The sequence below is a fragment of the Rhinoraja longicauda genome, chromosome 2, assembly GCF_053455715.1.
Source record: "Rhinoraja longicauda isolate Sanriku21f chromosome 2, sRhiLon1.1, whole genome shotgun sequence".
In the NCBI taxonomy this organism is placed as follows: Eukaryota; Metazoa; Chordata; class Chondrichthyes; order Rajiformes; family Arhynchobatidae; genus Rhinoraja; species Rhinoraja longicauda.
Window position 1 is genome coordinate 91,959,252 of NC_135954.1, and position 14,798 is coordinate 91,974,049.

General features: G+C 46.0%; 1 protein-coding gene across 1 annotated transcript; it reads left to right on the plus strand.

The window, feature by feature from the left end:
* The first annotated feature begins 614 nt into the window (after positions 1-614).
* On the plus strand, positions 615-6,750 carry iba57 (iron-sulfur cluster assembly factor IBA57). Its single transcript, XM_078424113.1, has 3 exons — positions 615-998; positions 2,105-2,448; positions 4,435-6,750. Exons 1-3 carry the CDS (start codon positions 697-699, stop codon positions 4,830-4,832), a joined length of 1,044 nt encoding a protein of 347 aa, XP_078280239.1. The 5' UTR covers positions 615-696; the 3' UTR covers positions 4,833-6,750.
* The last annotated feature ends 8,048 nt before the right edge of the window (positions 6,751-14,798 follow it).

Consider the following 14,798-nt stretch of genomic DNA (forward strand, 5'->3'; position numbering starts at 1 on the left):
AGCATTTTGTGAATAAATACCTTCGATTTGTACCAGCATCTGCAGTTATTGTCTTATATTTCTTTGATCAACGTCTGCTTTGATCTATAAGAAAATAACTGCAGATGCTGGTACAAATCGATTTATTCACAAAGTGCTGGAGTAACTCAGCAGGTCAGGCAGCATCTCGGGAGAGAAGGAATGGGTGACGTTTCGGGTCGAGACCCTTCTTCAGACTGATCTGTCGTTTTCACACCTTACCCAGCCATATCTCGTTTCCCTCTCCGTTTCTCTGTTTCTGTTTTCTACTGCACAACCGCCAACAGCTGGGCTATCTCGTGCAGGTTTCGCTCGTGCAGGTACTGGTTGCAAAAAGGTTATTTAGATTTTTATGTGGGCAAGTTTGGTGAGATGATCCATGTCCAAGTTGTCGAGCTGTGTCTTGAAGGTTGGTGCACATCTGGTGGTGTCGGGAAGGATGTTCCACTCTGGGATAGTCCATGGATATCCCTGATTCTAAGTAAAGAAGGGTCTCCACCCGAAACGTCACGCATTCCTTCTCTCCAGAGCCTGCCCCGCTGAGTTACTCCAGCATTTTGTGTCTGTCTTGGGGCGCCTGTTGTCCTGCAAGCGGCGGTGTCGCGGGAGTTGCTGCGGGGATGGCGCCGGCCGAGCTGTTGCGGCTGCTTTAGGGTGAGCGGCCGCCGCGGTGCAACCATGTTGCTGCGCGGCTTTCACGCCGGCTGCGGCCGGGCGCTGGGAGCTTTGCTGCGGGTCCAGGCGGCCACTCGCCAGATGCCAACTCAACGCCGGGCAAGCGGCGAGGCCGGCAGCCGCCACCGCTGCTACCGCCTCAGCCACCGGCTGCTGGTGAGGCTGCGGGGCCGGGACACGGGCGCCTTCCTCCAGGGCCTGGTGACCAACGACGTGGAGGAGGTGGTCAGCGGGCCCCGGGAGGCCCTGTACTGTCACCTACTCAATCTGCAGGGCAGGACCATGTTCGATGTGATCCTCTACAGGTGAGTGCAGGTGCTGCGGTTTGGGGAGAGTTTAAGGGCAAGGAGTAGTGTTGGAGAGCTTGGGTGCCGAGGAGGGGGATTGGGGGAAGGTTTGGGGCGAGGAGGAATGTTGGGGAGAGTTTAAGGGCGAAGAGGAGTTGGGGAGAGTTTGGGAGCAAGCACGGAGTTGGGGGAGAGTTTGGGGGGCGAGGATGGGAGTTGGGGGAGTGTTTGGGTGTCGAGGACGGGCCGGGCTGGGGCGGCATTGTGGACAAGGAGTGGAGTTTGGGGGAACATTTGGAGGTGAGGGTTTGGGAGTGAGGAAGGTTGGGGGAGAATTTAGGGGTGAGGAAGAGTGTTTAGGGGTGAGAGGAAGGGAGTTGGGAATGTTTGGGGATGAAGAGGAGAGTTGTGAAGAGTTTGGGTGTTGACTGGTTTGGGGTGGGGGTGAACGTGAGAGACTGGTTTGGGGGAGTTTTAAGGAATGCTTGAGGGTGTGGAGGAAGGTTTGGGGGTGAGGAGAGGAGAGGGGTTGAGTTGTGATGTAGCATTATAGAACTTTGGTTAAGCTACAGTCGGAGTAGGTCTGGTTGCCCCGTACAGGACAAAAGATATGAGGCCTGGCCCTTGGGAAGGGTAAAGAGATTTACCAGAATTATATCTGGATTAGAGAGTATTGGCTCCAGGGACAGGTTGGTTAGGTTTTGGATTGTTATCTCTGGAACGCTGGAGATGGAGGGGAAGTATATGAAATTAGAAGTATAGAAAATAGAAGTATATTAAATTATAAAAGGCATAGATGGGGTGGACAATCAGAACCTTTTTCCCCAGGATGTAAATATCAAATACAAGAGGGCATAGGTTTAAGATGAGAGGAATAAAGTTCAGAGCTATACATCAAATTATTGACACAGGGTGGTGAGTGCCCAAACACTCTGCCAGGGTGGTGGTGGAGGCAAATACGATAGTGGTGCTTAAGAGGCTTTTGGATAGGTAAATGGATAGGCAGGGAATGGAGGGATATGAATTATGTGCAGTAGATAAGAGATTGCAGTGGCATTATGTTTGGCACAGACATTACGGGCCTGTTCCTGTGCAGTACTGTTCTATTCTCTTTTAAATTCCAGGCTGCTTGAAAGCCAAGAAGAGCCAACCATTCTCGTAGAATGTGATGCCACACTGCTTGATGATGTTCAAAAGCACTTGAAAATATACAAGATTAGAAGGAAAGTGGACATATCCCTTTGCCCAGATCTTTCCGTGTGGGCAGTACTCCCACCTGAACACTCAGCAGAAACTAGCAGTGACATAGAAGCAAATGGGAAGAATGTATTGGTGTGTACACAGGATCCTAGAACTGATGCCATGGGATGGCGGTTGGTACTGAGCAAGGCTGTCAGTCCATTAGACATAGTCCCAGGAAGTCATTTAGGTGATATCCAGGAATATCATAGTCATCGGTATAAGATGGGTAAGGAGTGATCATGTGTCTCAAACTGAAACTGGTCTTTTCTCTGAGAAAGGAGACCGTACATTTTTATTTTTTTTCAATTTGGCAATATGCCATACATTTTTTCGATGAAACACTGACATATCTTCTGAAAATGAGTTGATTATTTTTAACAGATGGAATGATTCCTTACCGCAGGCCATTAATAGAAATGGAATCTGTGGGCAGAGGAAATCACCTTTTGTGGTTGTTGATGAAATGTAAATAATTGTGCCATTAGGAGTGTTGGGTTGAACAGCAATGTCCATTTAATAGGATTTCAAGTAAATATCTTTAAGAAAATCTAAAGAAAATTGAATGCTGGAAATTATGGAATAAAAACATACAACGCAGTAGATTAAGCAGCATCTGTGGAAAATGGAACAAAACAAAAAAATGTTGGAAATAGTTAACATTTCCAGCTTTTTAATTTTAGCTTTCAACATCTACAGTTTTTTTTGTTTTGATTTTCACTGCTCTGCAAGAAGAAAAACAAGAGTTAATGTTTAGGACCTGAAATGTCCACATTATTTCTCTTTACGCAGATGTTGACTGACCAACTGAGTATTTCAAGCATTTACAGAATTTTCTCCAGATGTAGTTATTTTAGTAGAAAGTGTACAACCCATCTATTGTTTACTTCTGAATTTGCATCTATGGTTAGCTAAACTCGTTTATAGTGGAATAATTGGAATTGTATAGACACACACCATGGAACCAGGCCCTTTGGTTCAACTAGCCTATGCCGACTAGGATGCCCCATCTAAGCTAGTCCCATTTACCTGCGTTTGGCTCATATTCCTCTAAAACTTTCCTGTTCATGTACGGTCGCAAGTATCCTTTAAATGATGTTATACCAACTGCTTCAACTACTTCATTCCGCATACCCACTACCCTTTGGATTTGGATGGTCTGGGGATGCAAAAATTGGGTTATGAAAGGAGACAAAAGACTTGAAATAAACTGCATTTCTGGTATGATATTGTTAAAAATCACAAGTTAAATACTTTTTACAGGCCGTACTAAATAACTTGGAAGAGTGAATTGAAGGAATATTTTTATTCAGCCAAGGGCTTGACTGAATATTAATTGGTCAATGTAGTGAGAATCAAGTCATGAGTGTTTTATTGTCATATGAACCGAAGGAACAATGAAATTCTTACTTGCAGCAGCACAGCAGGTTTGTAAACACAGTACCTGATCGATAATACAATAAACAAGTATAAACAAAGAATCTTCTATAAATAATTTTTTAAATCGCAACTTATGCAAAAAAACAAAACAAAGCCCAAAGTCCCTACTGCAATCAAGGCAGTTCGTTGTTCGGAGATTAGTTGGTGTTCATGTCGTTCAATAGGTGATGGTTGTCGGGAAGACGCTGTTCCTGAACTTGGACGTTACTGTTTTCAGGCTCCTGTACCATCTTCCTGATGGCAGGACTGAAATGAGAGCATGGCCAGGGTGATGTGGGTCCTTGATGATGCCGGCTGCCTTTTTGAGGTAGTGCCTCGCTGTAAATCCCTTCGATGCTGGGGGGGGCTCAGTACCTGTGATGGACTGTGCAGTGTTCACCACTTTTTTCTAGTTTCCTTCATTTCTGGCATTCATTAGATTTCTGCAAAATATGGTGATCATGTAGATCCTTCCAGTTTACTGAAGCCATTCATTTATCTTCTGATGAATGGCGTTAAGATGAGAGGCAATGCTGTGCTCTACAGTGGGTCTGGTTTGCAGTGCTGCTCACTGTACTATTTGTAGAGACCTTCTGACAAGCATTTTAAGATAGTGATCAATGATGAAGTGAAACTGGTTGGCATATTTTATTTACCTAATCTAGCTTAAGGGATTCATAAATTACAGTTCCTCAAAGGGAGAACAATTGGCAACTGAACGCTAATTCATTGAAGAAGATTAAGAATAAATGTTATGATATATGGTGGTAATATATGCTGTCTTGTTTTATCTAAGGAATTGCTGAAGGTGTGAAAGACCTCCCATCTGGAGAAGCAATACCTTTGGAATCAAACCTTGTGTACATGAATGGGATCAGCTTCACCAAGGGCTGTTATATAGGGCAAGAGTTGACGGCTCGGACGCACTACACAGGCATAATAAGGAAAAGGTTGATGCCAATCCAACTGGACAGCCCCATGCCACCCGGCAAAGTTCCAGAAAAGGCGCAGATTGTTACTGAATCTGGAAAATTGGCTGGAAGGTTCAGGAGTTATCAGGGCGATGTTGGTTTAGCTATGATTCGACTGGCTTATGCCAATGAACCTCTTCATGTACTCACAGCAGGTGATGTTCGGGTACGGTTGAGAGCATCAATGCCAAATTGGTGGCCGAAGGATGAAAAGAATCAATAAAGATATATATATTTTGTATGGAGCCACCTACATTTTGTTGATAATATTTTCAATACATTTATGAAAGTGTTCAAGTGTCAATTTAATTTCCTTAATACTTAAATTTCACCTGTTTTTAACCTTTATTAATATTTTCCACTTATTTTGTCGTGGATGTCCATCTATGGGAATCTAATGTTTATGTTGCATTCTTAAATTGGCTTTTGCATCCTTCATATCAACAAAAAAAGTAAGGTGGTCAGTCTGGAAATGTGACCCGACCCAAAACGTCACCCATCCTTTTTCTCCAGAGTTGCTGCCTGATTCGCTGAGTTACTCCAGCACTGTGTCTTTCTTTAGTAAGGTGGAGGAGTTGCTTTCATTAAAAAAATTAAACTATGCCTTCCTTTTTAAAAAAAATAAGTCTTTTCATTCTCTTTTCGGACAGGCTCAGAATTTATTACTCATTCTTATTTGGCCTTTCCCAGTACCCCTCTTTCCCCGTTGGGCCCATCCTCGTAGGGTTTCCATTGTGGTAATAAAACACTCCAGTTGTTCGGGTAACCTCCCAAGATGCTCTTAAGTTGGGAATTCTGGAATTTAGACAAAGTGCTGAAGGAACAATGAAATATTTGTAAGTCAGGTGTGCAATGTAACTTTGAGAACAGACAAGTAATGGTGTCCTTATGCACTTGAATACTGCCCATGTTAAGTTGTAGAAGCTAGTATTCTTGCACAATCACCCTTGATCCAAACATGTTTTTGATAGTCTTCTGACATTGCAGAACCCAAAGCTGGGGAGTGCTTTAATAGTTTTGAATTCATTTAATCTTTTCTCTGTAATTTTAGCAGTAATCTCCCCAATAATACCTGTCAAAAATATTTGTAAGTTATAGGACGAGATGTTATCCTCTAATAAAATAAACGAATGCATTTGTGTATGTTGCAGAGTTTTCAAAGTATCTTTCCTAAATTCCATGGGCTATTTAAACTTAATTTGAAGCAAAAGGGACATTGACCTGATTTGTTTGACTACTTGGGTTGAGAAACTGATTTTTTTTAAAAATAAACATAAATATGAGATAAGAACTTGCAGATCAGGTAAACATTTCAAACAAATTCTGAACAATGGTCAGAATATGGAAAGCTAGAAGGCACAATATTGTCACATCTTCAATAATATGCAACACAAAAAATAGACACTTTTGGCCCACATTGTCCATGCCGACCTACACTTAACCCATTTACCCATAGTAAGCCCATAGCCTTCGATGCCTCTCCTATCCAAGTACTTGTACACATGTCCCTTTTATCCACCTCCACCACCTCCTCTGGCAGCAAGTTCCAGATATTCACCAACATCTGTATGGAAAAATTTGCCCTTCAGATCTTTAAATTGCACCCCTCTTGTCTTAAACTTGTGATTTCTACTATACAGCTCAGCCTGGGGAAAAAGATTCAACTACCCTGTTTTTACATCTTTCCATAATCTGCCTTCATATCTGCTATATTTCCTATCTGTTCCTGGATCCCCCCAACCCACTGGCTATTGGATACAGGCCTATAGTATAACCCCATCATAGTGACTGCATCTTTCTTATTCCTAAACCCTACCATGTTGCCTTACTGGATGAGCCTTCCAGGATGTCCTCTCTGAGAGACTGACATCTTCCTGATCAGTGGTGCAACTTCCCCACCTCATTTTCTTGTTGATATGAAGGATATCAAAGCTAATTTCAAGAATATAACTAACAACCTAGATCAGTTTCATCTAATTTCCTGTGTCCATGTAGATTCCAATGATAGTAATTCATGATTGAATGTAACCATTTCATTTTGTAGTTGAGGCCAAACAAAACTGAAATGTAGCACAACATATTCCAGCATCTGGACTCTCTTGCCTTATAACCGGAATGTGATTACCAAGATATTAAAATTCTGAAACCAAAAATGTAGCATTGTTCATTGAGTTTATCTTTTGGCCATTTGACCATTATAGTATTGTATCAGTCTTTGTAAAACTAGGTTTTCTACCTTACAAAAGTAAAACTTTCAGATGCTTGATATCTTGAAATAAGAGTTAACCCTGGAATTGCTCAGCCAGTGGGGTTCCAGTTTGTACTAAACAGAGGAGTTCTGCAAAGTGGTCAACAAACTGCACATCAGTCTGAAAAAGGGTCCCAATCTGAAACGCCATCTATCCATCTTTTCCAGAAAGGCTGCCTTCTCCAGTCATTTTCTTTTTGTAAACCAGCATCTGCAGTTCCTAGTTTTTACAATTAGCTAAGTGTGGGAGAGAACAGGAGTGAGGGTTATGAGGGTGGGGATGGAGTGGAGTGAATGAGTTGTGGGTTGTAAGGGGAAGAGTGGTGAGGGTTATGGGCGTGAGCCTCGAGGTGGGGAGGGAGCGCGTAAAGGGAAGGGGGAGTGGGTTGTGTTGTAAGGGGTGAAGAGCATGAGGGTGGAGAGGATGGGGAAAGGGGAGTGAGGGTTATGGGGGTGGAGGGAGTAGGTCGTGGTGGGTTCTAAGGGGAAGGGGTGAGTTATGGGGGTGGAGAGGGGGTTGGTGGGTGGGTTGTTGGTGAAGTGGGTTATGGGTGAGGTGGGTGGAGAGGGAGTGTGGTGGGTGGGTTGTGGGTGAGGTAGGTGGAGAGGGAACAGGGTGACTGGGTGGGTTGTGAGTGAGGTGGGTGGAGAGGGAGCAGGGTCGGTGGGTTGTGAGTGAGGTGGGTGGAGAGGGAGCAGGGTGGGTGGGTTGTAAGTTAGGTGGGTGGAGAGGGAGTGGGGTGGGTGGGTTGTGAGTGAGGTGGGTGGGTGTATTGTGAGTGAGGTGGGTGGAGAGGGAGGGGGTGGGTGGGTTGTGAGAGGTGGGTGGAGAGGGCGCGGGGTGGGTGGGTTGTGAGGGGTGGGTGGAGAGGGAGCTGTGGGGTGTGTGAGGTGGGGGGAGAGGGAGCGGGGTAGGTGGGTGGAGGGGGGTGGGTGGGTTGTGAGTGAGGTGGGGGAGAGGGAGTAGGTGGGGGAGAGGGAGCGGGTGAGGGTTGTGCGTGAGGTGGGGAAGAGTGAGTGGGGTGGGTGGAGAGGGAGCGGGTTGTGAGTGATGTGGGGGAAGAGGGAGCAGGATGGGTGGGTTGTGTGCGGTGGTGGTGGAGGAGGAGCGGGGTGGGTTATGTGGGGTGGTGGTGAAAGGATTGCAGCAGGACGGGCAGCACAGGGCGCTGGCGGTGGCGGGCTCCAGGGCGGGCGCGGGAAGGTGCGCGGGTTGCGGCTGAGCGAGGGTTGGCTGCACGATGTGTTCCTTGGCTAGTGAAGACCGAGCAGGTGAGGAGAGCGGCCAAGGTGGTGGCGAGCGCCTGCACACTGGTCCCTCGGCTCGCTGACGGGTGAGTGTGTGCTGTGGTGGTTCGGGGTAACTTCTGAAGGATTTTCTGAGGGGAAAAGGTGTTCTGTGGCGCTGGCTTGCTGCACCTTTTGACATTAGCGGCACAAAACTTTCGCGCCCCCGCTCATCACTTTGGGGTGTTTTGTTTTCCACTGGCCTTTTAAAATGGTCCAGAGTGTGTGGGGTGGGAGGGGGGTGTCTTAAAATCGGCCTTCTTTAGGGTTGTTGCATGTCCGAGAAACTTGCACTTGACCAGCAGGTACGAGGTTGTTGCAAGTTGTGGAGGGGCAAAATGGGTGAGCAAACTGGCCACGGTATGGTGATCTATTCATGCTGAGGAAATGAGAAGGAGTGCAATTGGTAGAGGAGGAAAACACGGTACTCTGTGCGGCCGCAGTTCTGAATCCTGCAGGTACGTTTCTTGTCCCGTGCCAGTGTTAAGGACATCTCCACATGGCAGGTGCGTGGCTTGGAGTGGGATATTCTGTTACATAAGAGTTGTTCTGGTCCAGATGGGAGCCAGTCACGTCGGCCAAAATTGGAGAAAGCATTAAGCTGTTTCACAAATACTTTAATAATTAACCTTAAAAGAAAGAGATTAGGAAAGGTGACCAAAAATTAGGCTGAAAAGTGTTTTTTAAGCAAGGTTGTTAGAAGTAGGAGGGACCTGACAAAAGTAGTTCCAAAGACTGCGAATAACGACTAGAACTGAATCATGTTTTATACAAATGGAATTAGAGATTTAAGATTGGATAAATGTTCAGACCAGGTTAAGGGTCCTGTTTGGATGGGACTAGTGTAGTTTAGCAAGGGGAGAAATGATGGTTGAGATGGACGGTGTGTAATGGTATACACAGGAGAAATCTTGTATTGGAGTTCACGGAGGATGATAATGTTATACACCTGGAAGGAGGGGAGACAGTTTGAAGCGAGACCAGAAGTGGCCTGCTTGGGGTGAAGCAGCTACTGCAATACCAGTTTGACTCCCCACAGGAGCCAAAGTAGCCGTCGACCTTTGGTCATGGCAACAAATCACCTAGAAGCACCCGAGCCCGCAGCCGTACCCTGAAAATGTGTTAATAACTAGTGTAGAAACAAGGAACTGTAGATGCTGTTTACACAAAAGGACACAAAGTACCGGAGTAACTAACAGCAGCATCTTTGGAAAACATGGATGGGTGATGTTTTGGGATCCTTCTTCAGACTGATTGTAGGGGGATGAGAGAAAGCTGGAAGAGAGGAGAGGCAGGACAAAGCATGGGAGGTGATAGGTGGACACAGGTGAGGGGGGTTTTGGTAGGCAGATGGTTGGAACAAAAGCCACAGGTAAAAGCAGAAGGTTGAGATGAAGTAGAGATGGTGGAAAGCTTCAAGTTCTTAGGAATTAATATCACCAGCAATTTGTCCTGGACCAGCCATATTGAAACAATGGCCAAGAAAGCACACCAACTCCTGTACTTAGAAGGCTTGGATAGTTTGCCAAGTACCCAATAACCCTCGTCAACTTCTACAGATGCACTGTAGAAAACATTTTATCGGGATGCATCACAACATCATTTGGGAACAGCTCCATCCTAGACCGCAAGAAATTGCAGAGTTGTAGGCCCGTCAAGTCTCCGTCATTCAATCATGGCTGATCTATCTTTCCCTCTCAACCCCAATGGAATGTTGGCCTTCATAACAAGAGGAGTTGAGTATAGGAGCAAAGAGATTCTTCTGCAGTTGTACGGGCCCTAGTGAGACCGCACCTGGAGTACTGTGTGCAGTTTTGGTCTCCAAATTTGAGGAAGGATATTCTTGCTATTGAGGGCATGCAGCGTAGGTTTACTAGGTTAATTCCCGGAATGGCGGGACTATCATATGTTGAAAGACTGGAGCGACTAGGCTTGTATACACTGGAATTTAGAAGGATGAGAGGAGATCTTATCGAAACGTATAAGATTATTAAGGGGTTGGACACGTTAGAGGCAGGAAACATGTTCCCAGTGTTGGGGGAGTCCAGAACAAGGGGCCACAGTTTAAGAATAAGGGGTAGGCCATTTAGAACTGAGATGAGGAAAAACTTTTTCAGTCAGAGAGTTGTGAATCTGTGGAATTCTCTGCCTCAGAAGGCAGTGGAGGCCAATTCTCTGAATGCATTCAAGAGAGGGCTGGATAGAGCTCTTAAGGATAGCGGAGTCAGGGGGTATGGGGAGAAGGCAGGAACGGGGTACTGATTGAGAATGATCAGCCATGATCACATTGAATGGTGGTGCTGGCTCGAAGGGCCGAATGGCCTCCTCCTGCACCTATTGTCTATTGTCTATTGTTCTGCTTTCTCCTCATAACCCCTGTCACCTGTACTAATCATGAATCTGTCAATTTCCCTCTTAAAAATATCAATTGATATTGAGCACACTATCAGACTCAGGAATAGCTTCTTCCCCACTGATACTTGAGTTTGAACTGACTGTATCTATTTTTTGTTAACAATCATATTTGAGCTCTTGTAATTTTCCCACAAAATTCAACTTTTTTTTCTCAGTACTTCTGAATTTTGCAATCATAATTCACAATGATGAAACACACTTTGCTCCATTTCAAAAGTGATTAAAGTAGAATATGTCACACAGTGTCTTAAACTGTTATGTAATCGTAAAGATGAAAAGTGCAATGAAAAGCTTTGTTCTGCGTACAATCCAAACAGATCAGGTGTACTATGCAATCAAGATTTATGAGGATGTTGCCAGGACTCGAGGGGCTGAACTATAGGGAATGGTTGAGCAGGCTAGGACTCTATTCCTTGGAGCGCAGGAGGATGAAGGGTGATCTTTTCGAGGTGCATAAAATCACAGACGCAGTCTCTTGCCCAGAGTAGGGGAATCGAGAACCAGAGGACATAGGTTTTAGGTGAGGGGGGGGGGGGGGGGGAAATATAATAGGAATCTGAGGGGTAACTTTTTCACACAAAGGGTGGTAGGTGTATGGAACGAGCTATTAGAGAGGTAGTTGAGGCAGGTACTATCACAACGTTTAAGAAACATTTAGACAGGTATATGGCTAGGACAGGTTTAGAGGGAATATGGGCCAACGCAGGGAGGTGGGACTAGTGTAGATGGGACTAGTGTAGATGGGACATGTTGGCTGTTGTGGGCAAGTTGGGCCGAAGGGCCTGTTTCCACGCTGTAAGACTATATGACTAAGTCAAACTCAAGTACGATAGGGCAAAGGAGAAGATATCAAGTGCAAAATATAGTTTTCAGCAATGTCGTGCATCAGTTCCACATAGTCCGATTTCCACAATGGGACAGAGGTGAATCAGACAGTACCCTAGCTTATGGAAGGACTGTTCAGAAGCCCGATAACAGAGGGGAAGAAGCTGAGTATGATGGTGTATGCTTTCAAGCTTCTGTACTTTCTGCTAGAAGGAATATCTGGGGTAGGACAAGTCTTTAATTATGTTGGATGCTTTTCCAAAGCGGCATGAAGTGTAGATGGAGTTAATGGTGGGAGGTCTGGTATGTGTGATGGACTAGGCTGCATTTACAACTCTCTGCAATTTCTTGCGGTCTTGAACAGAGCTGTTCCCAAACCAAGCTGTGATGCAACCTGATAGTATGCTTTCCATTGTGTATCTGTAGAAGTTTGTAAGAGTCATTGGAGACATGCTGAATTTTCTCAGTCTCCTCAGGAAGTGCAGGTGTCTAATTGGCCGCCGCATTGATGCGGCTGGTCCTTGACAGGGTGTTGGTAATATTAATGCCAAGGAACTTGAAGCTCTCGGCCATTCCCACTTCTGCACCGTTGATGCTGTTTTGGGGCATGTACTCCACCATGCTTCCTAAAGTAATAACTGTCTCCTTTGCCTTGCTGACATTGAGGGAGGTGTTATTGTCCTGACACTATGTTTCTAAGCTCTCTATCTCCTTCTTGTACTCCATCCTGTTATTGTTTGCGATCACACACTTGTTGAAAGTAAACATATTATGTTTATTTTAAATGTGGGCAACGCCGGAAGCAGTTCACTTTACATGAGACGGTGAGTGATAATCTCATTGAGTGGTGCTTGAACACCAGTCCTGCTCTTAACATTAGCAGGAGCAAGAAGGGTACATTGTTGGAAAATAGTGCCAAGGTAAAAGATCAGGCATGATCTTGATTAAATTATGCAGCAAGCTCAATGGGCTGAATAGTCTACTTTTAAGTTTATTGTTTTAGACACTGAACACTTTGACAGTTTCTAAACAATTTGTTAATGGAAGATATGGATTTCTAAATGTCCTCAGTTTTAACCTGGCAAACGATTTGCATATCTGTCTGTCTGTCTGTCTCCCCGGGAGGACCAGCGGGAGGACTGGCGCCCGTCCTGGCGTACCCCGCCTGACCTTCCTCCCGTGGTGCAGCGCGGCGGCAGAGGGTCCACAAGATGGCCGTCGCCGCCGCTCCCCGCCGAGCAGCAAGAGAGGCTTCGGTTCCACGCCCGGCCCAGAGGAGAAATGGGGTTGGGGTCAGTGTCTTCTCCCTGTCCACTCTCGCCCACCCACGGCCCCGGGAGACACCCGTGCCCGGCAACAGGTCCATCCTGCCGCCACCGCAGATAAGCTGCAGGAGATGCTTCAGCTCCACGCCCAGCCCGCAGGAGAGGCCCGCAGGAGAAACGGGGCCGAGGACAGTGCCTTTTTCCTTTCCCTCTTACAATACAATACAACACAATACAATATATCTTTATTGTCATTGTACCCAGGGGTACAACGAGATTGGGAATGCGCCTCCCGCCTATGGCCACGGGGGCACTCCCCGCCCGGCAACGAGTCCATGGTTGGGCTGAGGGAGGAGTCGAGGGAGTGGTGGAGGGGGGAATGAGGGGGTGAGGGGAGGGGGGGATGTGGAGTGGGGGAGGGGAGGGGTGGATGGGGAAAGGGGAGGGAATGGGGAAGGGGAGGATGGGATCGGGGGGGATCCATGGGGGAATGGGTGAAGGGGATGGATGGGGTCGGGGGGATCGATGGGGGAATGGGTGAAGGGGATGGGGGAGTGGGCGGGAGCGGGGAGGGAGGGGTGAATGGGAGGAGGAGGTGCTGCACCAATGCAGGAGAGTTTGGTCTAGTTTCTAATATAACTGTCCGGATTACGAACAGTTGACATGAACAGATCCCTGCAGTAATCTGGGGAGGATTGGCACTGCATTTCCCCCCTAAATTTTACCCAAAAATGCAGTTACTGCATATAATCTTTGACATTCTATTTCCCAAACGCGTCAATGTTTTAATATCAAAAGACGAAAATAACAAATCTAGAGACTTGGGAGATTGGCAAATACTAAAACATTTTTGAAACTAAATTAGATATTACTGGAAGTACTCAGCACATTAGTTTGATTCCTCGAATAGTTGTTGCCTTGAGATGGCAACCCTTTCTTTTTCCACAGGTGCTGCCCAATCAATAGATAGAGTGGTTCCATCATTTTAAATTTCCACGTCCGAGATATTTTGGTACTCGGATATCATCCCACAATTCTCATACAAAGGGTAGTGTGTGTGTGTGTAACAAGCTGCCAGAGGAGGTAGTTGAGGCTGGGACTATCCTAATATTTAAGAAACAGTTAGACAGGTACATGTATAGGAGCAAATTGGACCAAACGCAGACAGGTGGGAGTAGTGTAGCTGGGACATTTTGGCTGGTGTGCGCAAGTTGGGCCAAAGGGCCTGTTTCCACACTGCATCACTCTGACGATAATTGAACTTTAGTTTTAAATTTTAATGCAATGCCTTCTCTAACTTCAAGTAACCCCCTGCATTCCCTCTCTCCAACCCTCCCCCACCCAAGTCACACCAGCTTTTCGTTCTCACCTAGCTACAACTAACAATATCCTGTTTCCTTTATCAGTTATTTTTTGCCTGACCTTCATTCATTTGTTCTATATATCTCTCTCTACATCATCGTCTATATCTCTCGTTCCCATTTCCCCTGACTTTCAGTCTGAGGAAGGGTCTCGACCCGAAACGTCGCCCATTCCTTCTCTCCAGATGCTGCCTGACCCGCTGAGTTACTCCAGCATTTTGTGATACCTTGCTTTGATTTGTACCAGCATCTGCAGTTATTTTCCTGCACAACCTGTCCCGCTCAGTTACTCCAGCATTTTGTGATACCTTGCTTTGATTTGTACCAGCATCTGCAGTTATTTCCCTGCACAACCTGTCCCGCTCAGTTACTCCAGCATTTTGTGAGACGTTGCTTTGATTTGTACCAGCATCTGCAGTTATTTTCCTGCACAACCTGACCCGCTGAGTTACTCCAGCATTTTGTGATACCTTGCTTCGATTTGTACCAGCATCTGCAGTTATTTCCCTGCACAACCTGTCCCGCTGCTGAGTTAATCCAGCATTTTGTGAGACGTTGCTTTGATTTGTACCAGCATCTGCAGTTATTTCCCTGCACAACCTGTCCCGCTGCTGAGTTACTCCAGCATTTTGTGCCTGTCCACCATTGGAAATGACGACCGCACTGGGAGGGCCGCACCGCGACGATGACCACTCACGAGGTGTTGCGCAGTAATCAACCAGACAGAACCAGCCGTCGCTCCGCAGGAAGGGAAAGGCGAAGGATCTCCATCCATTTCCCGTTGGTAA

Coding starts and splice junctions, on each gene's coding strand:
- iba57 (XM_078424113.1), top strand. CDS start 697: ATGTTGCTGCGCGGCTTTCACGCCGGCTGCGGCCGGGCGCTGGGAGCT. Junction 999..2,104: donor TTCGATGTGATCCTCTACAG/GTGAGTGCAGGT, acceptor TTTAAATTCCAG/GCTGCTTGAAAGCCAAGAAG. Junction 2,449..4,434: donor TAGTCATCGGTATAAGATGG/GTAAGGAGTGAT, acceptor GTTTTATCTAAG/GAATTGCTGAAGGTGTGAAA.